We start from the raw sequence: 25,859 nt of genomic DNA, 5'->3' as shown, positions 1-25,859 counted from the left end.
GTATTGTTTGGAAAAGGTATATCTACTGGACTTGCACACTACTGTTTGTCTTTGTGGCCGGTTTTATTGGGAGAGGCTGTCTGGAGCCTGCAAAAGGAACAAGTTCGCACAGGTTTTCAATGTTAAACATGAGGTGATTTGCACCCGAACACGGGAAGTGCTTAAAGCAATGAACCGGATCACTTTCCCCTCACTCGTTTTAATTTTGCAGACTGGGTGAAGGTAAGATGTATGGTAAAAACGGCAGTCGAGCTTGAAAGCAGGTTTTCTGCGGTATTTGTTTGTTTCAGGGCGCGCTCTCGTTACCCCGAAACAAGATTGTGAAAGGGCCTGGGGAACGTATGATGACGAACTTATTTGTCAAGTCCCATCTCACTCACGTGACCGTCAATAATTAGCCCCGCGGAAGGTACCATTGCAATCTGTTGGAGTGTGGGATAAGCGTGTCATTGACGGAGGCAACTTCGCAATAAGGTGACGGCCAGTCTCCCTAAGCAATGGGAAGAAACTCGAGAGGGTTCGATTTGAAGGTGAATATTAGTTTTGTCAGGGTCGTTTGTCGGATGGGATGAAATAAATGTCAGGTGTCCTCCGCCTCCTTTTATTCCTCCCCTGCGCTGGTAATGGGATTGTCCATGGAACGTTCAGAGAGCCGGATCGAACGTTCAGTAACAATATTCTTTGATACGTGTCGGCGGCGAGTGTTGCAAAAAGCCGCTGCGTTCCTTCCGCTCTTTATGTCCCTTTATTAACCCACAAACCGCGGCAGAGATGTCCACTCCAGCTCGGAGGCGTCTAATGAGGGACTTTAAAAGGTAGGAAGGTGGCTGGGCTGGGGTAGGAATTTCTTTTTCTCTTTCGTCCTCCACCCTCCCTTCTTCCTCTCTCATTTAACATGGCGCTGCTTTGACTTTTAAATATGGAAACGCAGTGGGCCCGCTGGCTCGGATCGAGGGAGATGTGTTCGCTTTAGCTGTTCATGTTTAAACCGCCCTCCTTCTCCTCTCTTCCTCCCCACCCCCGATTTCAGGTTGCAAGAGGATCCTCCAGCCGGTGTGAGTGGAGCGCCCTCGGAAAACAACATCATGGTGTGGAATGCAGTGATATTTGGGTGAGTGAGGACTGATTCCTTTCTCTCTTTATCCCCCATCCCGGTGGAGTTGAGATCTAGGGGATAGATTCTCTTTTTTTTTTCCCTCGCTGTCTCTCCCTTTCCCCCACCTCTTGCCCAGCTATGTCGGTCAACGCCTGGCCCAGTAAATACTTCCCAACTTCGTGTAGTGGTGTTACTAAGCTGCTGTGGCGGTGGTTTGTAGACTTGTTCTAAAACACTTTTTATTTGCACACATTTGTTTATCCATTTCAAAACAGGGCGGTACAGGATCTGTGGGGAAACTACTGTACCTGTTTAATTAGTACATCCCCGTGTGTTAGATCGACTTTTTAAAGTATTGATTTGAAGGATTATTACACATTTTATAATGTTATTTTCTCTTTCCTTGACCCCCCCCCCCCCATTCCATGCAGGCCAGAGGGAACCCCTTTTGAAGATGGTAAGTCAACATGTTGAAGAAATGAGTGGTTTGCTTGATGAATACAACATTGTCCTGAAATCCAGTGAAATAACTTTTTTTTTGCCCGTGTGTGTGTGAAGGCAACGGGACTATTTAAAAAAGATAGCCAGACTTGTGCTTATATTTTGGTAGTGAGCAAATATAATTCAATGGAATAATGTACAGTGGGGGGGGGAATAATGTTCGGACAGTGGTAATAAGTGCGTATTTGTGTTTTGCAACAGCCATATTTCCTGTTTGTGGAAGTGATGACTCTTGTTGATTTTCTAAACTCAAATGCAGATCACTCCTGTGTTTTCAAACAAAGCCAGTCTTTAACACTAAATTAAGAGTTTGAGTATAGCAACTTCCTGGTTTGGGTGGTTGTCATCCAGGAAGCAGTTTTCTTGCAAGGTTAAGTGTATTTTAGAACAAATTGATTGTGTGTGTGTGTGTGTTGCAGAGTATGGGAATATTGTAAAGTAGCTACATTTCTTCAGTTGGGTGACAGATTCAGGCTTTTACTTTCTTACTATCTCTATGTTTAGAGAAGGAAATTTGGGATGTAGTTTGTGGTACCTCATTGCTCACCTACGTCCTTGTAATTTGACAGGAACACAGCCTTGGAGCAGAATACCATGTAGAAGCAAAAACAAATAGCAGTGAAGCTCTTTTGATTGTAATTTGGATGTGCAGCTCATGTTGACCAAACTGGACTAAAATGATTGGTGTCAGTGAAGTATAATCCTGTATTTGTAGGATTCTGTAAATGTAACTTGATAGAGATGTGTGCTGTGATGTAGGACGTTGTGCATTTGAAGACTCAGCTTGAGGGTTGCTATGTACAATATGTAAGTGTGCTCAAACAGCAACTGAATACAGTCTTTGCAAATTTAAATTCAGCTGAGAGTTTGTAAATTTTTGTTCTAACTCTAAAGTTAGAAGTGAGGAGCTGGAAAATGGGAATGAACTACTGTATTCTATTTGCAGTGACCTTTGGGTCTCCATTTATGAACAGAACAAATGGTGTAAATTTTCAGACTGGATTTCGGATGTCAATATATTGGAGTTCTTATAAATCAAAATGAATATTTCTAAAGCTTGAAAATACAGTTGACTAGAATACTGTTAACTATTCTGAATTTTTATGATGGGCCACTTGCATATTGTATATGTTGTGCCACAGTTTGATGGAAGCCGGGCTCACATCAGCAGTGATGAGCTCTGGGTCTCGGTTATGCCATTCTGAATAGTTGAGAAAGATAAGAGGGAATCAAAATTTTTCCCTCTGGACCTTTTCCACAGGCTGTGTGGAATTGGAAGTAGCCATGCTTCATTTTTGACAGTTGCATGCATCCTCTTTGCTGGTGAACAAGTCAATAAGGGTTAACAGAATTCATTATTCCACTATGCTGCAGCCAAATGGTCAGTAGACAACAGAGTTAGGAGCAGGGCTGAAAGAGAAGTTATTGCAGTTGACTCCTGAGCCATATTATTAAATTGGATATGCATGTGAAAGATGACAACTTGTTGGGAAGCAGGGGTGAGGTATTACTTACAGAAATTCCACAACATGTAAACAGACTGGCTCCTGCTTGTATTTATACTCTGTTTGCCAGCGCACTCCTGTTTTTATCTAACTTTATTGACGTGCATCTGTACTCTTTTTTTTTTCCCTTTATGCTCATCCACCTTCCTCTTGAGTGCATCTGTTTTATTTTTTTGTTTCGGTAACTTATTATGGTATTGAGTTTCACGTTATTATGGTACATACTTTATTAATGACTGTCTTATCTCTGTCTATTAATTTTTGTTCTTTAAGTAAATGTAGAAGTTTACTTCACGTCTACCCCACTGCATCTTTTCATTACCTTTTAACGCTTGCCTCTCAGTTTTCTATTTTCTGGGCAGCATATTCAGTCTTTCCAGACAGTTGTTATTTCTCAGTTCTGTCAAGTTTTTTTTTGTAATTATAGCCACTGTTTGAAAGTCGTCTTTATAACACAGACCGGAGTAATGCCCTGTTCCTCCAAGTGTGTTCCAGCAGAGGTTTTTCTAGTTTACCATGGATTTCCTGCATTTCAGTTGTTCTCTGTGAATCCCAATGCTTGGTTTCACTTTTTTTAACGTTTTATCAACCTGTGGGGAGAGATTTTTAATTATTAAGGCAATTGAGAGTTACGATGAAAAGCAGGAAAACCGAGTTGAGGATAATTAGATCAGCTTCATTTGCTCCTATGTCTTATGGTACTACTGTTAATTATATGCATGTCTCTGTATGATGCCAATTGTAAACATTTTCTTAAGAGCTGACATATGAAGAACTGGCTTCCTTCTGGGCTGTAAGATTCTGTGTATTACTAGCTGGGAGGCAGGAAGTTTTTTTTCTTATTCCTCAAGTTTGATTCTTACCAAAGAGCAGTTGCTGGCAAAATCATTCCACTTTGTTTATGACTGCTGGGAATATTGGCCAGCCATTTGAATAGGAGGTGTTATTATTGAGTCAGATTTCCAACTGTGCCCAGCGAGCAAAGAGATACCTTTTCAGCACAGTCACTAAACAGATATCATGGTAGAGAGCGGTGGATTATATTTTGGCTTTGTCTTCTCCCACTCCCAGCCAAGAAGTCTGAATTCAGCCCTGATTTTTATTTTTCACTAACATCTTTAGGGGATGTGGGTTAAAATGGTCGGCCTTGTTTTTGATACCAATCCTGAATTGCCCTTTTAGAAGGTGGTAGAGAGTTGCTACTTTGAACTGCTTTATTCCATCTGGTGCAGGAACACCAGCAGTGCTGTTAGGGAGTTTCAGCATTTTGATCCTGTTGACAGTAAAGGAATACCAACACAGTTTCAAGTCAGCGTGGTGTTATAATCACCAAAAGCAAAATACAGCAGATGCTGCAGATCTGAAATAGAGTGCTGAAGAAACCCCACAATTCTGGCAGTATTTCTGGAGAGAGAGAGAGAAGCACTGTGTAAGGTTTCTAGCTGATAGACTGTTACTCAGAGGTGTCAAGGTCAGTTAGCTCAACATGGGATTAAGATAGTGGCTTTGCATCAGTGGTCCATGGGCTGGGTAACTTTTTATTGCTTATATTTTATTCCATTAGTTTGTAGGCTGAATCTGGTTTGGTTATTTCAGATTATTAAAACTGGCACTAACTAACTAAATTGTAATTTCTAAACTGAAATGAGAGTCATAGAGATGTACAGCATGGAAACAGACCCTTCGGTCCAACCCGTCCATGCCAACCAGATATCCCAACTCTATCTAGTCCCACCTGCCAACACCTGGCCCTCCAAATCCTTCCTGTTCATATGCCCATCCAAATGCCTCTAAAATGTTGCAATTGTACTAGCCTCCACCACGTCCTCTGGCAGCTCTTTCCATACATGTACCACTCTCTGTGTGAAAAAGTTGCCCCTTAGGTCCCTTTTATATCTTTCCCCTCTCACCCTAAACCTATGTCCTCTAGTTCTGGACTTGCCCATCCCAAGGACAAGACCTTGTCTGTTTATCCTATCCATGCCCCTTATAATTTTATAAACCTCCAAAAGGTCACCTCTCAGCCCCGGATGCTTCAGGGAAAATTGCCCCAGCCTATTCAGCCTCTCCCTATAACTCAAATCCTCCAACCCTGGCAGAATCCTAGTAAATCTTTCCTGAACGCTTTCAATTTCACAACATCCTTCTGATAGGACTCCCCCCACCCCAGGGAAAATACTTTGTCTATTTACCCTATCCATACCCCTTTATAATTCTGTAAACCTCTATAAGGTCACCCCACAGCCTCCGACGCTCCAGGGAAAACCGCCCCAGCTTGTTGAGGACTCCCTATTGATCAAATCCTCCAACCTGGCAACTTCCTTGGAGAGGTTTTATTTCCAGTTACATGAGAATAGTGGCGTGCTGGAAAAACGTGGCCGGTCAGGCAGCATCCGAGGAGCAGGAGAATCGATGTTTTGGGCAAGAGCCCTTCAGGAAGAGGCTTGTGAGCTGAGGGGGAGAAGGCAGCTGACAATGTGATAGGTAGATGGAGGTGGGGTTAATGGTGATAAGTCAGAGGTGGGTGGAGCAGATAGGTGGGAAGGAAGATGGACAGGTAGGACAGTTCATGAGGGCGGTGCTGAGTTGGAAGGTTGGAACGGGGATAAAGTAGTGTGGAGGAGAAATGCAAGTAGGCATCCTGTCTCTGCATTGTAGAGGAGATCGCGTTGGGAGCAACATATACAGTAAATGACATGTGGAAGTGGAGGTAAAACTGATGTGGAAGGTTCCTCTGGGGCCTTGGGCGGAAGTGGGGGGGGGGGGGAAGTGGGGGGGGGGGAAGAGACGGGATACCTACTTGCGGTGCACTTCGGAGAACATCTCCAGGACGCCCGCACCAACCAACCCCACCGCTCTGTGGCTGAACAGTTCAACTCCTTCCCCAACTCCGACAAGGACATGCAAGTTCTGGACCGCCTCCATCGCTACACCCTCACCACCCGACCCCTGGAGAAAGAATGCCACATCTTCTGCCTTGGGACCCTCCAACCACACAGAGCACCAATGTGGATTTCAACAGTTTCCTCCTCACCACCACCACCATAAACCGCCCCCCCCCCCCCCCCCCCACAAAATAATTCCCAGTTCCAATCTTCCAACTCGGCACCACCCTCAATACCTGTCCTATTTGTCCATCTTTCTTCCCACCCATCTGCTCCAGCCTCGCCTCTGATCTATAACCTTCACCCCCACCTGTAGCCACTTATCACTCTCTCAGCTACCTTCTCCTCTTCCCTCTTCCCCACCCCGCCTTGGCTCGCAAGCCTCATTCCTGTTGAAGAATTCTTGCCCAAAACGTCGAATCTCCTACTCCTCCGATGCTGCCTGACCTGCTGGTGCTTTTCCGGCACCAGACTCTCAACTCTGATCTTCAGCATCTGCGGTCCTCACTCATGCAAACAGGGAGAAAGTATAGCCCATCCTATAGAGGCAGGAGCCAGTGGGCTGCTTGTTTACTGGAATATGCAGGTGCCCTTCGTGAATCTTTTTGTATGTATTGAGATCCAAGACCCTGTTGCATCATGGAGGATTAACTTTGGAAACTGCAGAATTCTTAGTTATGTATAGCTACCAATTCTTTCTCCATTTAACATCCGTGATTGAATCCTGTCTCTCTCTCTCTCTCCTTATCGTTCCAGGTACTTTTAAGCTCACGATAGAATTCACAGAAGAATACCCAAACAAGCCTCCCACAGTTAGATTTGTTTCAAAAATGTTTCACCCAAATGGTATGTAAATAAAAATATTTATGTCTGTTGAAATATAATTGTGGCTGAATTGTGGGTGTCTCATGAATAATAGTAATTGATAAACCAAGCTCATGGTAGATGGATGCGACCTTATACCTGGTATTATCTGCCATCAGCTTCATGACCATTGGGGCAGTTTTGCTCATTTCTGTTATTGTCTCCTTACCCTGAGTCTTGTGTCCACATTGGCACCCATTCTTGTGTCCACATTCTTCCTTCCCGTTTTCCTGAGAGACTGCTTTCATTTGAGAGGATCTTCTCTGTGATGTTGAAGTGCCACAGTCTCCTGTTTTCCTCTGTGAGTTGCCATTTCTCCAGCACACTTGCTTAAACAATGGAACATCGTCTATTCTGATACGTCCAGCCTAACAGAACCAAGCTTTGATCATGTCCCTGCTGCCATGTATTCTAGTATTACATTTGGAGAAAATAAATACAAGTAGTCATGTTCTAAATGTGCATTTTGAACATTAGAATCGCTAACAGAATGCTCATGCTAGAGAATGGCTTACTTCTTTGTAGAAAGCTGTATCTGTGGTCACTTTTTAGGCTAAATGTAGAATAGAACTTCTCTCAGGTGTAATACCCTTCTGTATTGTACCTGTGAGACATCCTTCCTATTTCCCATGCTAGATTTCCTCTGGCATAAGTTTTGTGTTGGACTACTCCACAACAGGTGGATTAAGACTGGCCAAGAACAGGAAGAGACCTTTCGTCCTTAATTTAGGTTCAGAAGTCAAGAATCCTTACTCCATCAGGCCTTCGCGACCACACCTGCCATGTTGTGATCATACAGGCATAGAGATGTACAGTGTGGAAGCAGACACCATTTCAACTCGTTCATGCCGACGAGATATCCTAATCTAATCTCGTCCCATTTGCCAGCACTTGGTCTGTATCCCCCTCAACCCTTCCTAACTCATACACCTGTCCAGATGCTTATTAAATGTGGAATTGTACCAGCCCTCACCACTTCCTGTAACTCATTCCATACAGACACCACCCTCTGTGGAAAAGTTGCCACTTAGGTCCCTTTTAAATCTTTCCTCTCTCGCCATAACCTGTGCCCTCTAGTTTGGGACTCCCCACCACAGGGAAAAGACCTTGGCTCTTTTGGTTGGCTAACGTGATGCCACTGTTTAAGTAAGAAGGTATTGACAAGCCAGGGAACTATAGCCCATGAGCCTGATGTCAGTGGGGGGGCATTTGTTGGAGGGAATCCTGAGGGACAGGATGTACATGTATTTGGAAAGGCAAGGACTGATTAGGGATAGTCAGCATGGCTTTGTGCATTGGAAATAATGTCTTATAAAGTGAATTGAATGTTTGTTTTGAAGAAGTAAGAGGATTGATGAGGGCAGAGCAATGGATGTGATCTATATGGACTTCAGTATGGCATTCAATAAGGTTCCCCATGGGTGACTAGTTAGCAAAGTTAGATCTCATGGAATACAGTGAGAAATAGCCATTTGGATACAGAACTGGCTCAAAGGTAGAAGACAGAGGCTAGTGGTGGGAGGTTGTTTTTCAGACTGCAGGCCTGTGACCAGTGGTGTGCTACAAGAATCAGTGCTGAGTCTACTACTTTTCATCATTTATATAAATTATTTGGATGCGAGCATAAGTACAGTTAGTAAGTTTGCTGATGACAGCAAAATTGGAGATGGAGTAGACAGTGAAGAAGGTTACCTCTGATTACAGTGGGATCTAGATCAGATGGGCCAGTGGGCTGAGAAGTGGCAGATGGAGTTTAATTCAGATAAGTGAGGTGCTGTATTTTGGGAAAGCAAATCTTAGCAGGACTTAATGGTAAGGTCCTAGGGAGTGTTGCTGCACAAACAGACCTTGGAGTGCAGGTTCATAAGTGGAGTCACAGGTAGATAGGATAGTGAAGAAGGCTTTTGGTATGCTTTCCTTTATTGGTCAGAGTATTGAGTACAGGAGTTGGGAGGTCATGTTGCGGCTGTACAGGACATTGGTTAGGCCACTTGGAATATTGCGTGCAATTCTGGTCTCTTTCCTATCGGAAGGATATTTGAAACTTGAAAGGGTTCAGAAAAGATTTACAAGGATGTTGCCAGGGTTGGAGGATTTGAGGTATAGGGAGAGGTTGAATAGGCTGGGGCTGTTTTTCCCTGGAGTGTTGGAGGCTATGGGGTGACCTTATTGAGGTTTATAAAATAATGAGGGGCATAGATAGGATAAATAGAGACAGTCTCTTCCCTGGGGTGGGGGAGTCCAGAACTAGAGGGCTTGGGTTTAGGGTGAGAGGGAAAAGATATGAGAGACCGGAGGGGCAGTCTTTCCACACAGAGGGTGGTACGTGTATGGAATGAGCTGCCAGAGGAAGTGGTGGAGTCTAGTACGATTGCAACATGTAAGAGTTATCTGGATGCGTATGTGAATGGTGAGGGTTTGGAGGGATATGGGCCAGGTGCTGGCAGGTGGGTTTGGGATATCTGGTCAAAGACATAAAAGAGACCAAAGGTGCAACTTCTTTCATTCAGAGGGTTGTACGTGTATGGAATGAGCTGCCAGAGGAAGTGGTGGAGTCTCGTACGATTGCAACATGTAAGAGTTATCTGGATGCGTATGTGAATGGTGAGGGTTTGGAGCGATTATGGGCCAGGTGCTGGCAGGTGGGTTTGGGATATCTGGTCGGCGTGGATGAGTTGGGCCGAAGGGTCTCTTTCCATGCTGTACATCTGACTCTATTTTACCTATCCATGCCCCTCTTTACAAACTTCTATCAGGTCAGCCCTCAGCCTCTGATGCTTCAAGGAAAACCACCCCAGCCTATTCAACCTCTCTAGAGCTCAAATCCACCAACCCTGGCAACATGCTTGTAAATCTTTTCTGAACCCTTCCAAGTTTCACAATATCCTTCCTTTAGGAGGGAGACCACATCTCACACACTATTCCAAAGTAGCCTAACCAATGTCCTGTACAGCTGCAATATGACCTCCCAATTTCTATACTCCATGCTTTGACCAATAAAGGAAAGCATACCAAACACCGACTTCACTATCTTATTTATCTGGGACTCCACTTTCAAGGAACCTGCACTCCAAGGTCTTTTTGTTCACCAGTGCTCCCCAGGATCTTACCATTAAATGTATAAATCCTGCCCTGATTTGCCTTTCCATTATGCAGCACCTTATCTAACTTAAACTCCAACTAGCACTCCTCAGCCCATTGGCCCACCTGATCAAGATCCCATTGTACTCTGAGGGAACGTTCTTTGATATCCACTCAGTCTTGATCTCTTAAGTAAGGATATATTTACCTCAGAAGTACTGTGAAGGTTCACAAGACTGTTTCCTGGGATGGTAGGATTATAGGAGGAGATTGAGTCTGACTGGGCCTATATCCACTTTATTTAGAGGAATGAGTGGGGATTTTATTGAAATAGGCAAAATGTTGACAGGACTAAACCAAACAATGCAGTTATGATGTTCCCCCTATTGTGATGTGCAGGGATTGGGGGGAGTCTAGAAGGAGGAGTGTCTCACTCTGGAATTGGGGTAAGCCATTTTGGATGGAGTTGTGAAATTTCTTTGCTCGAGGGGTTGAGAACTTTCTGGGATTCTGTATCATAAGGTTTTGGAGGCCAAGTCATTGAATATAAAATATTGAAGAATATGGGAGTGAGTAGAGCTGACTTGATGGGCAGAATGGTACAGTTCTCCTTTGACTCAAATAGTTTATATTTAGGTTGTGAAGATTATTAGCTTGAGACCTAGTCCCTCCAGTTGCAATGAAAATGAGCATTTCAGCAAGAGCTTCATCTTGAAGACTGCAGCCTGTCTCTTCAGGTTTTCAAGCCTCTGTTGTTTGCCACTGAAGAAGAGTTACACCAGAAACGTTGACTACCCCGCCACCTGATGCTGCCTGGCTTGCTGTGTTCTTCCAGCCTCCTGCCTGGCTACTTTTGGATTCCAACATCTGCAGTTTTTTTTGTCTCTAACCAAGTTTGCCTCTAGCTGGCCAATCTGGTTAGCTGGGAAATAGTGACAAATTGGTGGAAAGAAATGTCTCTTGAAATTTCTCTGAAAGCAGTTCTAAAGTCTAAAATGAACTGTATGGAACAATGACCTCAGCATCTGTAATTCAGCTTCTAGCCAACTCATTGTGTTAATTCCATCCGTACTGAATGTTCTGTCAGCGACAATCGAGCAAATTAAAAATGTTGCCAAAAATATGTTGTTGAGACCATATTTTTTAAAATGTACCATTTCAGAAGGGACTGTGAAAGTGATCGTTTTTGCATTTGTGATGGGTGATTTTTGATCATACCTATGTGCCAGCTTTGCTTTCCTAAATTAGAAAGACCCACAATATCTCGTCATCTTTATTGAGACCTGATACTTGTAATTCTTTCACTTGTGTCAGACTGTTGGAATGCTGCTTAACTTAGCGATCAGGTTCAAAGGCTGAAGTGTTTTCAGCAGTGACATGAACTTCTCAGCTCGTGAAATTCTAGTCTCCATGGACAAACTACTTTGAAAGACAGATGTGTTTTGCTGCCTTCAGTTCTGTTGCCAAAATACACTTTTGCACTTTAATGTGTAGTAAAGGGAATGTTGTCATTCAGATTAGAGTTTCAACTGTATCTCATGTTGGCCAGAAATGCTGCTGAGTTCAGTGCTGTTATTTTATTAAATGAAGGTGTTTTTCAGTATGTGGCTTAATTTCAAAAACTTCTTCATATATCCAAAAAATTAGCTGTCTAAGCAAAACTTGAATTTCCATAGTTTAAATGAGACTGAATCCATTACCATGGAGTATTTATTTTATTTTTTATTCTGTAGTCTATGCAGATGGCAGTATATGTTTGGATATACTGCAGAATCGCTGGAGTCCAACATATGACGTGTCTTCAATCTTAACATCTATACAGGTAAGTATACTATGTATCCTGTTGAATATGACCCTTTACTCTTCCTACTTGACTGACACTGTGGAGGAAGTCTTCTGCCAATCTTTCAGCAGTCTGTAGTTCACCATTTTGAAGTGCAGAAAATTCTTTATTCCCTCCCCCACCAGCAACACTACTTTTTGCCTTGTTAGGATGTATTTGCCTCTGCGCCAGCACACTGTCCCAGTTCAGACTGGAACTTAATGTGTTTCGAAATTGCAGAAACAAATGCATGTTGTAACTCTGTTTTTGAAAAGAGAAACTTTTTTCTCTAACTTGATGAGATGTGGCCCTACAGGTTTTGGCAACCCTTGGGTATCGCGATCAAATGGCAATTTTGATGTTCCAAAAATGTGCTTTACTCATAAAGTATGTAATGTTTGGCATTACATTTCAACATTGACAATCCTTAAAAAGCAAAACTGAGCAATTGTTTAATTTAGTTTGTAACACTGTGCTAAAACTGACTGGGAGATGAGGTTAAAGGTCGGTGGATATGCAGCGGTAGACATTTAAAGGAGATATTTCATCAAGCTCAACACGGATACATTCCAATAAGAGAGAGAGGCTGTAGGATTATAGATGTGTCTGCTGCCTGTGGTTAATTAAGGGAATCTAGGATAAAATCAAGTTGAAAGGAAAGTGTCCAATTCTTCAAATATTTCTGAACGATCAGAAGATTGCACAACTTGAGAAACTAATGGTAACTGGAAATGGATAAATCTGTGGTTAAGAATTTATACACCTATATTTAATAAGGACAAGTTACTATTCCTGAAAGTTCCCCTCTAAGCCACTCATTATCCTGACCTGGAAGGATATCACTGATCCTTTATTGTTACTGGGTTAAAATCCTAGAAAATCCCCTCCCTGAAGGCATCGTGGGTCTACTTACAGCACATGGACTGAAACTGGTCAAGAAGTTCAGCTCACCATCACCTTCTCCAAGGGCAACTAGGCAATAAATGCTGGCAAGCCAGTGACCTCACGTCCCATGAGTGAAGTTTGAATAAAAAAAAACTAAAGGGAGCATTGGTCCTGTTTGAATTCTCTGGGTAGGAGAGTAAGTTATAAAATGTAGATAGGGAGTGTGCAAAGGAAAGTAAATAGACTGAGGACAAAATATTGGCAGATGGACTAATGTGGGAAGATGTAACTTACCCAGTTTGACAGGGAGCATAAAAGAAACACTTCTTCAAATGTGTTCTTATAAAACTCTTCAGTACAGAGGGATCTGGGTATCTGAGAACAAATCAGCAAAAGCTAGTATCCAGGAATTGCGAGGGGCCAATAGAATGTTGATTGTGAGGGGATGTGACCGTGAAGCTAAATGTTTGCTGTATTTGTATAGGGAGGTGATGAGATCACATTCTGGAGTATTGTGTACAGTTCAGATCTCATGGCTTCAGCAATAATTATAATTGCATTAGAAGCAGCTCTGAAAGTTCACTTGGCTGATTCCTGGGATGAAGCAATTATTGTATTGAACAAGGTCGAACAAGTTGAGGCTTAGTTTAGTACAAGAAGTAATTTCATTGACACGTGAGATTGTAACATAGATTATTGAGGGGGCTGGGTGGAGTGGCACAGTCCAATTAAATGTGACTAGGTCCATCTCTCCAGTCTAAATGTCTCCTCTAATCCTGCTGTTTGTCGGAAGGCATTGGACACCCCTGAGTGTGTCTGCATCTTTCCCGACTGACTCGGCAAACGATGTAGTGGCACCACCTGAATGGGATGGGGCACCCATGCCTGACTTCAGTTTTCGTCAGAAAGCTTTCAGATTCACACGAGTTGATTTTAAACACTGATGCTGATGTGGGGCAGTTGGGTACAATTGTGGATTTTCTCCCCAAAGCAACTTTTGGACAGCAAAGCTATCGTGTCAGAGTGCAGTATTCTACTAAAAGGCAAAATGATGGGGCATACATCCACTTTCCTTGTACTACACATGGCCTCCCACTACCCAAGGCATGGTTGGATCTTTCTGATCAGTATAATGCATGTTTGGTCAGTTGACCACTAGCTCCTCAGCACGGGATCCTTTACAATATCTTGTAGTCCATATTAAGCAGTGAATTGGGCTACCAATTTTGAATTTCGTCCCCCTCCTTCCACTTGCAGATGAGAGTGATGATCCTTTCCTTGTGGATTCTGTTATGTATTGGCCAAATGTGTACCTTCGTGCACTTCCAGCAGGTCTGTGTGGATTAACAGCTGACTACTACACTGCTGGTAAACTGATCACCTTCGGGAGTTTCACTCTTCTCAAGTGGCCTAATGGCCCTTGTCAACTCATCCTTGGAGTTCCCAAGGGTAATTGTCATTATTTGCTATTTTTGAATATTTGATCTTCGAATACAGAATAAATTTTCAAAATTTGCCAGCAGAGGGAGTTTAATTTGGATAAATGTGAGGTGTTGCATTTTGGTAAACATACAAGGGCAGGACTCATAGATAATGGTAGGGCCCTGGATAATGTCAAACAGAAACCTTGGGGTTCAGGTGCATAGTTCTTTAAAATGTGCATCGCAGGTAGATGGGGTGGTTAAGGACACTTGCCTTAATTTCTCAGACTGTTGAGTATAGGAGTTGGGGCATCATGTTGAGGTTGTACAGGATGATGGCGAGACCACTTCTGGAGTACTGTGTACAGTTACTGTCACCCTGCTCCAGGGAGGATATTATTAAATTGGACAGGTTTCAGAAAAGATTTAGCAGGATGTTGCTGGGATTGGAGGGTTTGAGTTATAAAGAGAGGCTAATTCTGACTAAATTGCTCCACAACAATCGTAGACTCTGACTCCAGTGGCCTTCTCACAATTTCTCTGAAATGACTGAAGCTAAGCAATTAGGACTCTGGGTTTCACATCACCCGATGTTCACTAAACCTGTTGGACATTGACTGGAAGAGCCTTAGTTGGCTGTCTTCTCGCTATTTATAAACTGAGGTAAGGCGGAACATCCACCTATAAATTACAATATGTTACCACCATGTCCAGCTCAATCTGTCTGTGCATCTTTCCTACAGCCAGCAGGTATAGCCCTGCACACGGACCCTGCTTCTATTATCCTTTTATCACTCTTGCCTTTGACCCCCATTGACTCTATTCTTAAATGTGACCTGAGTTGCTTTTCACAATGTCAATTCAGCTGATTCAAATTTGCACAGTGATGTTAAACCTGGCCTCTTGTGGATTGTGTTATACTGTACACTGTCGTTCCGAACTAGACAATCCGGGAATGTGCCCTTAAGCTTTTCAATTTGGAGCAAGAAATGAAAACAGCAATAATATGCTGTCAGCAGTTGAAGTATTTTACTGTTCAATTTTATAGAATTGAGTATGTAGGAGGTGACTTCTCAAAGAAACAAAGGAATTTGGGGCAAAACACCATTCAGCCCAACACGCTTATGCTGGCTTCCAAAATCATGGTTGATCTCACTCAACTCTTCCACAGCCTTGGAGTAGAGAATTCCACAAGTTCACCACCCTCCAAATGAAGAAATTTCTCTTCATCTTAATTACCCTACCCAGCATCCTGAGATACCTTGCTCTTAACTGCCCTAAGTGAGAGGCAACATCCCTTTTGCAATTAAACTGTCCAGCCCCATCAAAATTCTACATCAAGATCCCTCCCCAATTCTAAACTACAGTGAATACAAACCTTGTACTTCTGTTGCTGCTAAATTTTCAATTAAGAATGACATCCCATTCCATATGTCTGCCCTCTTCCAATGTTCATGGATTTGCCAGCTATCATGTTGAACCAGGAGAAGGACACTTCTGTAGCTGTTTTTGAGAGTTCAGATTATTTTCAGATGGCAGACCCATAGCAGGGAATCTCAACATTTGAGTTACACTTCTCTGGAATAAAATAATTTTAAAAATTATTTTCTATATTTGTAATGGCTGGCTTATTTTTGGAAAGGTGAAACTTGCAGGGGAAGTAATTATTTTGGAGCAATTTGGGAATTTTATGTTGGCTTGATTGAAAGTGTGATCATAAGACGTTTGAAAAGTCTATTTTGACACAGCCAAAGTAGTTAGGAAAGACAGCATGGTAATAATTTTGTTGGACTATACTTGAGAAATTAGGGTCACATGGATTCATAATTCCATCACAGCTATTGTAACTTAAATTTGAATAATAAATCTGTAATATAAATCCGGTCTCTGGAATGGTGACTTCGAAACTTAGTTGTTTAAAGACACAAAATCTTTTCATTAATGCCTTTTTAAGGAAGGCAATTGTTATTCTTACCTGGTCTGGTCCACCTGAGTCTGCAGCAATGTGGTTGACTCTTAACTACCCCTGAAATGGCCGAACAAACCACTCAGTTCAAGGGCAGTTAGGGATGGGTAACATATACTAGCCTTGCCCACATTCCATGAAACTATTTTAAAGTATGCATTCTGCAATTTCCAAAGATATGTTTTTGTGCCATTGAGAAATTTGGTTCATTTTCTTTGAATCTTGATATTAATGAAATAAATTAATGAGGTTCCAATATGGGGAGAACCACTATTGGAAACTTAATTTTTGTGTTTGGCACCATGTAGAGGCACCTTGGTCTGTGATCTTTGTCAGAAACCTGCTCTATGTGAGACCTCGAATACAAAGCAAACCAACTTCAGGAAAAAAAGATTTTGGATTCACTACCTAAAATGTCACAAAATGTTGTCATGCATGATTATATCCAAAAGATAATTAAACAATGAACATGTCCCATAATAGTGATAGAGGACAGTTGCCTATGATTAGTGAAGAAATTCTGGTTTTCGTGTACAATTGCAGTGGGATCATCTACTGTGCAGACAGTGGCCTTAGTTTAACAGCTCTTCTGAAAGATTGCCATTTTAATAATGCAGCACTCGTTCAGTTTCACTGATCTGTTGACCTCAATTATGTGCTTAAGTTCTAGGGTGGGATTTGAAGTCAATGGTTGGTTTGTTTGCAGGAAGGCTGGCAAGTTAAGACTTCAACTTAATTGTTTTCACCAGCGGCTCAGCACAATATTAAGGGATAGAGGAAAAACTAGGGAAATAGGGTAAGAATAGATAACCACAGTGTAAAATCTAGTGCAAGTGTGATGAGTTGAATGAAATCCTGTGTACTTTCTATAGCAAAGAATTTATTCTTTGTGAGCTGATGGAGTTTGTACAGTAGTGAAACAATATTGTATTTGTGCCAAGTATATTAATCCAGATTGGTTATGTTGTACCCAGTCATGCTGGGCAGAGCAGAAAGCACTTTGGTATATCTCAAACCTTCCTTTTGAAAAGGGTGGCATAGATATAATACTTTTCCTCCCAGCAACAGGAGGACTGGTATCTAAATGGTAGTTGGTACTGAGTTAAAGACAATTTTTCATGTTGCAAGCTAAGCCTGCTAGGAATGAGACTTCTCAATCTTTCTTTCATAAATACAGAATCCTTCATAAATACAGATTTTTATCCAGTCAGTCTTGGCTGACCCCAGGCTTGAGTGAGAATTCATCTTGCCACCTGGCTCCCAGCCAGTCGATAACTCCTAATGTTTGTCAGCTGCATATGAATTGGGAGTAGGTCACTCTGTCCCTTGATCCTGTTCCACCATTCAATAAGGTCAGATTACACCACCTGCCTCCCAACCCCAACACCTTTCATTCCACTTGCTTATCAAAAATCCATCTACCTCTGAGGAGTCTGCTTCTGCTGCCATTTGAGAAAGCATTCCAAAGAATTGAGAAACTTGGAAAGTAGTCATCTCCTCTCTCTTAAATGGGTAACTTTCAAAGTGCCCCTAAGCTCTAGATTTTCCCACAAGGGGGAAACTTCCTTTCCACATCCACCTTGTCAGAACCCCTCAAACTTTTATTTTTGTCAAGTTGCCCTTTACTCTTCTAATGCCAGTAGATACAAGCTTAGTCTGTTTAACTTTTCCTCATAAAATCTGCTCACTCTTGATGTTAATCTAGTAAACCTCTGAACTGTTTACAGTGAATTTACATCCTTCCTTAAATAAGGACACCAATACTGTACTCAGTACTCCAGATGTGGCCTCACTAATGCCTTTTATAAATGAAGCACAATCTGCCTACTTTTATATTCAATTGCCTTTCCCATAAGTTGGCTTTTCTAGTTTCTAGTGCCTATGTACTAATATTTATGATTCATGACTAGGCACAGAGATCTCTCTATCTTGGAGCTTTGCAATCTCTCTCCATTTAGATAATACACTTCTTTTGCATTCCTCCTACCAAAATTCCCAACTTCATATTTTCCCAAACTACACATTCCATTTGTGTGATCTTTGCCCACTGGCATAATAAAATGTGTGGTGTTCTCTTTACAACTTACATTCCTGCTTATTTTTGTTTCATTGGCAAATTTAGCAACCATATCTTCAGTACTTGCCTCTATGTTGTAACGTTTTGAGGTTCTGGCACTGATTCCTATGGCACACCACTCTTTCTATCTTGCCAGCTAGAAACATATCTGTTTATGCGTACTATTTCCTGTTAGCTAACCACTTTGCTTCTATGCTAATCAATGTTACTATCCATACCAAGAGCTTTTGTTTTCCACAAAACCCTTGGATGTGGCACCTTGTCAAATGCCTTCACTGAAATATAACTATAGTGCATCCACTGGTTCTCCTCTATTCACTGCATTTTACTGTCAGACAACTCATAAGTTGGCCAAACATCATTTTTTCCCCTTCACAGAACATGTGACTACCTGTTTGAATTTTTCCTTGTTACATAGTTTGCCCTTTGAATAAGCAATTTGCTGTTTTCTAATTTAATAGATCTGTCACTAAGAGTTTAGGGAATTTTGAAGAATTGAATTCAACATATCAACTATCTTATTGGCTGTTTCTTTTAAGGCCATAAGATGAAGTCCATCAGAACCCAGGAATTTGTAAGCCTGCAGCTTGACAACCAAACAATCCACCTTTTTATAGTTTGATTTTATATTTCTAATCTAACCTACCAGCCATCTTTAGGTTTGATACTGTCTTAAACATTTTAAGCCAATAACAGATGGTGAGTCCTCACATTGGAGTTTTACTTGTTTGAATTCATCTATCATGTGTATTCTGAAATATCTTAAGTCTGTCATTGCATCTCTATAGACTATGCTTTAACTTAATAATTCTCCTTCAAACTGAATTTAGAATTTGGTCATTCAATAACATTTGCTGTCACCTAGGTACATCTTCATTATGCAGTCATTAATTCCTTTCTCAGTGCAGCATACCAGTCTTGGTATCACATGCTTTCTATCTGGCTCTAGAACCTGCTTTTCTAAGAAACTATACTGAAAATGTTCTAGGAATTCCTCAAGTAGCCTATCTGATTTTTTTTTTAGTCTATAGTACCTTACGCTTGTAACTATCTTTCTGACATGCTCCATTTTTATTTTAAATACTGTATCCTACTGTGTGGTTACTGTTAGGTGGATTGTGTACCACTTCCACAAGGGATGTCTTGCCATTATAATTTCTACTCCAATCACGTTTATACATCCTGCTTTCCTAAACTTAGTTTTCTCTCTCCCTCTCTCTATTATGCTAATACCATCACTAATTAATAGAGCTACGTCTCCTTGTCCTCGCTTCCAGTCCTTCCTAAATGTCATGTACCTTTTTAATATTCTGGTCCCAATCTCGCTACCTGCAGCAATTTCTTTTTAAAAGCTATCAGGTCATAATTGTTTATTTCTGTTAGCACTATCATTTCCTTTGTTTTGTTTTGAATGCTATGTGCATTCAGATACAGAGCATTTAGCTATGACCTTTTCATTATTTTTGCGCCCTCTTGCCTTATGTTGACTGACTTAGTGACTTGGATTCATCCTGACTATCCCTTTTCTGTCATTTCTCATACCATTTCCCACCTTCCTATTTTGGCTTGACCCTTTGATTTCTGTTTGCAAAGAAGTGTGAATTCCCCCTCACTGTACTTTCCCTGACTGCCAGAATATTTGTTTCAGTGTGCACTTACCCCTGCCTCATGGCTCTTTCACCCGTGTCATGGTCAGTAAAGTTATCCATCCTGCAGCACACCACCTCCTTTTATTCTCGTCCAGATCATTGCAAAGGCTGAAGCTCTTGCTCCTTCCCCTTGCCTACTAATTCTTTCCTGTCTTTCCACATTGATTAAATCAGAAGACCCTTTGCTGACAAGTGAGACTTTCTTCTGGTATGAAATATCCAAGTAACCTTTTCCCCTGCCTAATGTGCTGCACTGTCTACAATGCAGCCTCCAGCTCAGTGACAGTAAGCCAAAGTTCTTTGAGTTGTAAATACATGCAGCAGACACGTTTGCCCGATCACTCTCACATCTAGGATCTCCTGTGTGCTGTAGCCATGATACATCACTTCTCCTATTGTCTTTAATGTATTAATTAACTGTTGTGGTTCTCTTCGCCGAGTTGGAAATTTTTGTTGCAAACGTTTCGTCCCCTGTCTAGGTGACATCCTCAGTGCTTGGGAGCCTCCTGTGAAGCGCTTCTGTGGTGTTTCCTCCGGCATTTATAGTGGCCTGTCCCTGCCGCTTCCGGTTGTCAGTTTCAGCTGTCCGCTGTAGTGGCCGGTATATTGGGTCCAGGTCGAAACACATCGACCTGGACCCAATATACCGGCCACTACAAATGCCGGAGGAAACACCACAGAAGCGCTTCACAGGAGGCTCCCAAGCACTGAGGATGTCACCTAGACAGGGGACAAAACGTTGGCAACAAAAATTTCCAGCTCGGCGAACAGAACCACAACAACGAGCACCCGAGCTACAAATCTTCACCCAAACTTTGTATTAATTAACTACTTAAAAGGAAAATAATTAATTTGATGAAATTATTTGTTTCTATTAACCTTGTTACTAGTTCCTCTACAGCTCAAAATCTTATGAATAGAATTCACATTAACTCTCTTTACAAGATACTCAACAGAGTTGGCTTTTCCCTCTTGTGGTGGAGTCAGAACCGATGCATAGTGAAAGCAAAATGGCACCCCCTTCCCTCTTCTAAAATTCTCATTCGCTCAACTCGAGCATTCTGTGCTAAGTTGTACTGAGGTCCTGTTTTATATGCTCTGAAACTAAAGGAACTAGCTCCACCTCAGATTAAAAATAAAGTTTAAGCTAGCTTCCTTTAATTATCTGATTTCATCTGCTTTCTAGTGGACAGTTTGTACAATTCTGGGTTAAATTTAGAATTTAAATAGTAAACTTCGCTGAAATGTTAAATACAAACAATTCGCTTTCTCAAAAGAGCTTAACATACTCCTCACTTGCCCAACTCAATCTGTTCCTGCTTGTTTCAATTCTATTTTAAGGATAATCAAACTATTCCTACTTTGTAGATATGAATACAGATAATCTGTTTAGGTGGGCCACTGATACAAATCTGAAAACCCCTGAACCCTAAGTCAACCTGAAATCTGTCCGGATATATGGATGTTCTGATTCTGATTTACCTTCATTTTGGAGGTTTTTTTAATGTCTGTTGGTTTACTCAAGTGAACATGCTTCATTTGCATCAGCAGTTGATGTCAGTTATCACTTTTACTTTCCCCTCCTCCTGAAGTTCACTTCCAGTTTGATAATGAACAGAAGCAAGTGGCTAACTGAACTGCACTCCACTGCCAAGCAAAGGGCATTCGGTCTGAGCAAATGTTCTGATTGATTGAAATGTCAAGCTGAACTATTGATTGGATTAGTGGGGATTTGTCAGGTATGGTTCATCTGATGCAAACCCAAGTTGGAGCCAATGGCTTTTGTTTTTTTTTCCTCTTTTAAAACAACAGTAGCAGGAACACTGTGACAGAGTCAGTCCCCTCAACTGAGGAGATTCTAAATCTCCTGGTTATATTTTTCCTTTTTTTTTGTTTTCCCACACTACCACCTAACAGCAGTAGTGCTTATTATTTTCCCCAGCATCCATGTGTGTGTGCAGGTGTGAGACACAGTAAAAGACAACAGCTGTATAAATCTTTATTCATTTTCCACCACTAGGAAGAAAGGAAACACTAGTGGTCAAAGACGAGCAGTACACTTCACATCAAAGGGCAATGCTGTGTGATCAAACAGTGAAGGGGGGGGGGCAGGGATTAAATCAAAATAGAGGTGGGGGGGAAATAAAGTACTCCACTCACTGCGACGCCCACCTCTCCCTGAAAACCTCAAGGGTGTTGGTAGACGTAGCATGCTCCTTCTTGAGGGACACCCGGGCATGGAAGAGGGGCAGGCAGTCGGCCATAACAGCCCCCTCCTCTGCCTGTTACCTAGACCTGTTTATGGCCAGTTTGGCCAGGCCCAGGAGCAGACCCATGCTGAGGTCCTCTGACCTACCCTCCCCCCTCCACACCACGTGCCCAAAGATCAGGACTGAAGTGCAACCAAAAACAGAAGGTTTTCCAGAAAACTAAAAATGGAGAGCAAGCACCCACACCCATATGTACATGGTCTATGGACTCCACAGCACCACAGAACAAGCAGTTGGGCCGGAAGTCCATTGAACCAGTGCAATTTGCAGTTGCAGGGGACTGCTGCGTACAGCACCCTCCACCCAGATCCTGAGAGAAAGGGGGAGGACTCCTGCGTAGAGAGCCCTCCACTGGGGGGTGAGGGGTGGTGCCACTGCCCAGTGGTAAATGGACGTGTCTGAGTGGTGGATGAGGAATGGCTTTTGTTTATTACTGCAAGATGGCCACTTAGTTCATGAGCGTCTCGTTCTGATGATGATTGAATCTACCTTTGCATTGTAGCCTGTTTATTTCCTGTATGTGTATTGAAATTCACTTGTGTTCCGCAGTGTTGCCCACTGCAAGTCCAACGTGACTGTTTATGGTGTCAGATTATCTTGTACTACTGTTTTTCCATTTGATATCAATGACTAATTTATTTGTATATTGAGGTTGAGAACTTAATGGGGGGAATGGTAAATGCATTCAAAGGTAGATCGTCTTAGTGCTTCTACTTCAAAAGGAAACTGAATATTTTGTGTGTAATTACACGATTGTTTTGCTGTTGTTAAATCTCCTCTTTTGTTTCTCTATAGTCTTTACTGGATGAGCCAAATCCGAATAGTCCAGCGAACAGTCAGGCTGCACAGCTGTACCAGGAGAACAAACGGGAATATGAAAAGCGGGTATCTGCAATAGTGGAACAGAGTTGGCGGGACTGTTGACCCTGTCTAGTGCCTACGAACACTGTCAGGCCATGAGAATCATTAAGCATTTGAGTCCTTCTCGTTCTAGCATCATCGCATTATTTTGCAAGCTAAACTGCTACAATGCTGCCACCCGTCTGAAGCCTTTTTCCCTGGACGTTGAGTCAAAACACATGTTGAAGTGCATGCACTGTACCTGGGGCACTTGCCAAGGAATTTTTAATTTGACTTTCATCTATGGTCATCCACCTTTCGTGATGGTCTTTCATAGTCTGTCTGGGCAGTATCAGGCACATTAAAAAAAAGAATAAAGGTGCGCTGTAACAGATACAGTGTCATTTGCTTTGCATATTTTGTGCAGCTTCTGTGTATAGCCCAGTGAATGGATTTTTCAAGGTTGGAAGAACATTGATCTGCCCCAACCAAAATCCACCATAACAGTGAAGTCTTAAATATAAATTACCAGTGGGTCAATGTCACTTCTGTTTATGTAACAGATGTGTGCCTCTTCTCTGAAGCCAGCACTCTAGTTCTTGGCCAGAAGAACTTTTACTAGAAGGTGCTAGTCTATATATTAAAAAAAAAGGCAATTTTTGAACTTTTTGATAAAATGTCCGGGGTACTGGAGCTTAGCAGGGTGGTCACTCTTGTGACTGTGTTTCTAGTTCTCTGTAGCTCTGTGAGTGTAGGTGTGTGCGTGTGTGAGAGAGCTGTTGCTGCATGCTTTTGTTTTAATTTCCTCTAATTAAATGAAGTGCTTTTCACTTTGTCGAGAATTACAGCCATCAATAATCCCATTAGTTACGTTAGACCAAACTTGTATATTCAGATACCCAATGCAGTGATGTGGGATATGGGAAGAGACCTGTACCTTGTATTGTCTGATGTTCTAAAGTACTTTTTTTTTTCTGCACATTAGTCTTTTGAAGTGACAGTATAACTTTGCACTATAGTAACCCATGTAAGAAACTGTACATTTTCTCACTACTTGTAAATAAAACTGCAACCTTGATATTGTGTCTTGTGTGACTGGACATTAGCTTACTGAACTGCTCAGCAAGCTTCCACTTTAATAATTGAAGCACACAATTGTAAAATATAACTGGAAAGGGTTTGGGAAGTCTGAAGCAGCAGACTGTTATTTGCTTTTTAAGTTAAATATCTCAAAGATTCACTTCACGCTGTACCATGGTCTAAACTGTTTTATTTCAGATCTAGTGGGTAGTTTATAGTTGTACTTACGAGTGGTTACATTGGTGCTTAGTTCATAAGTCTGTCAACTATTTCTAGGGCAATTATTTCAGTGCATTGTTTGAAAATTACTATTGCTGAACAGACCCTTTTAACTTTGGACTAGATATTTGGAACTTGCAATATTATGGATATGGGAGCATTTTTTATCATTTGCATCAGATTACAAACTTGCATAATGAGAGGATCGAGGCTAAATTGCAGATCATTCAGCCATTAACTTGCATTTACAGCCTGAGTATATTCTAAAGACTTGCAACTGATCAACAGGGATAAAGACAGCTTGCAGAATATTGTGTAGTAGGCAGAAAATTATTGACTATTTTGCAATTGACAGGAGTTAAAAACATCTTGTACCACTGGACTGAATCAGTGATTTCCCCATAGATTTAGTAAAGTTAGCTTGTGTCGGATAGGTGTGCCGTTGGTAATTCATTCGTGAAAGGATGTGTAATTTGGAATTCTTCTCCCCACTGTCTTTTGTTTTAATAATAATGTGTTGAGAGAACAGTTATAACATCCAAATAGATAATTAACTTGCAATACCCATTTTTTGGGCTTGCATGAAGAATTAGCCTCAGAAATTAAATACAAGAGGACAGTGTTTTATTTAGTACAAGGTTGTGTAGGGAAGTACAAACAGTATAGGAATCAGGCAAAGGAACATGCAACACCTCAAGCCTTCCCTACCATTCTAATAAGATCATAGTTGATCCATCTCAGAACTCCACTCTTCTTTAAATACTTCTTATGATCTGTGTTCCACAACCTTCTGAGCTAAAGAATTCCAAACATGCATTACCTTCTGAAGAGAAATTTCTTCACATCCCTCGGTTTTAAATGAGTGTTCCCTTATTCTGTAATTATATTCCCTAGTTTGAGATATACCTCTGCTGGAAACAGCTCATTGCATATGATGTGGAGCCTTCTCTTGCATGTTTCAATAAAATCACCTAGACTTTAATGAACCTGTTAGTCAACTGCTTCATCTCAGGAACCAGGCCTAGCGAATCTATTTTCGTATGCCTTCAACGTCAATATATTCTTAAATGAGAACCAAACTTCTATACTACTCCAGATGTGGCCTCCTCATACCCTGCATAGTTGTAGAAAGACTTCACCATTTTAAAACTCCAACCCCCTGGTCATAAAGGCCAAAAATCCTATAGTTTTTACTTTGTAGCACCTGCATATGAACCTTTTGTGGTTAATACACAAGAACAGCCAGATTCCTCTGAGCTGCACTTTATTGGAGTGTCTCCATTTAAAATAATTGTCTGCTTTTTGATTAATTCTATCAAAGTGCATGAACTCCCACATTTCTACATTAAAACTCACATCTTCAAAGTGTTTTTTTTTGCTCACTTACACAACCTATGTATAACTACACCACCCCTCTGTTTTCCTTGGCTCTAATACTACCTTACACCCCCCTTAAGATGTAGCATATCACCACTTTCACTGTATAATGCAATTTGTGGTATTACATTCCATGTAGCTGTGTGTGGCAACTTGGTTCAAGTATAACCTACACATTGCTCCCAAAATCATACTAAAAGCAGCCTCCTGGTCCTTTAATACCAACTTCTCAAATGTGCATTTGTACCAATTTGAAAACATGATCAACAAATAGAAGAATACTCTTCAAATGCAGAGAGAATATAAAACATTAAGCAGAAT

General features: G+C 41.5%; 1 protein-coding gene across 2 annotated transcripts; it reads left to right on the top strand.

Annotated features, from left to right (window-relative positions):
* Positions 1–442: 442 nt before the first annotated feature.
* ube2a (ubiquitin-conjugating enzyme E2A (RAD6 homolog)) lies at positions 443–23,940 on the top strand. 2 transcript variants are annotated; one of them, XM_043705091.1, is made up of 6 exons: positions 443–530; positions 1,031–1,111; positions 1,528–1,553; positions 6,744–6,833; positions 11,666–11,754; positions 22,818–23,940. In XM_043705091.1, the coding sequence occupies exons 2-6, from the start codon at positions 1,086–1,088 to the stop codon at positions 22,944–22,946; spliced, it is 360 nt and encodes a 119-aa protein (XP_043561026.1). In that variant the 5' UTR covers positions 443–530; positions 1,031–1,085; the 3' UTR covers positions 22,947–23,940. The 2 variants fall into 2 exon arrangements, with proteins under 2 accessions (XP_043561026.1, XP_043561025.1); XM_043705090.1 differs by lacking the exon at positions 443–530 and adding an exon at positions 642–815.
* Positions 23,941–25,859: the final 1,919 nt, after the last annotated feature.

The sequence above is a fragment of the Chiloscyllium plagiosum genome, chromosome 15, assembly GCF_004010195.1.
Source record: "Chiloscyllium plagiosum isolate BGI_BamShark_2017 chromosome 15, ASM401019v2, whole genome shotgun sequence".
NCBI classification, from domain to species: domain Eukaryota; kingdom Metazoa; phylum Chordata; class Chondrichthyes; order Orectolobiformes; family Hemiscylliidae; genus Chiloscyllium; species Chiloscyllium plagiosum.
Note: the sequence above shows the minus strand (reverse complement) of the source record. Positions and strands in the feature narration are given on the sequence as shown.

What these genes read in the sequence shown, in the direction of transcription:
- ube2a (XM_043705090.1), top strand. Translation starts at nt 772, where the DNA reads ATGTCCACTCCAGCTCGGAGGCGTCTAATGAGGGACTTTAAAAG. An exon ending in TGGAATGCAGTGATATTTGG is followed by an intron (nt 1,112 to 1,527) that starts GTGAGTGAGGAC and finishes CATTCCATGCAG; the next exon opens with GCCAGAGGGAACCCCTTTTG. An exon ending in AAAAATGTTTCACCCAAATG is followed by an intron (nt 6,834 to 11,665) that starts GTATGTAAATAA and finishes TTTATTCTGTAG; the next exon opens with TCTATGCAGATGGCAGTATA.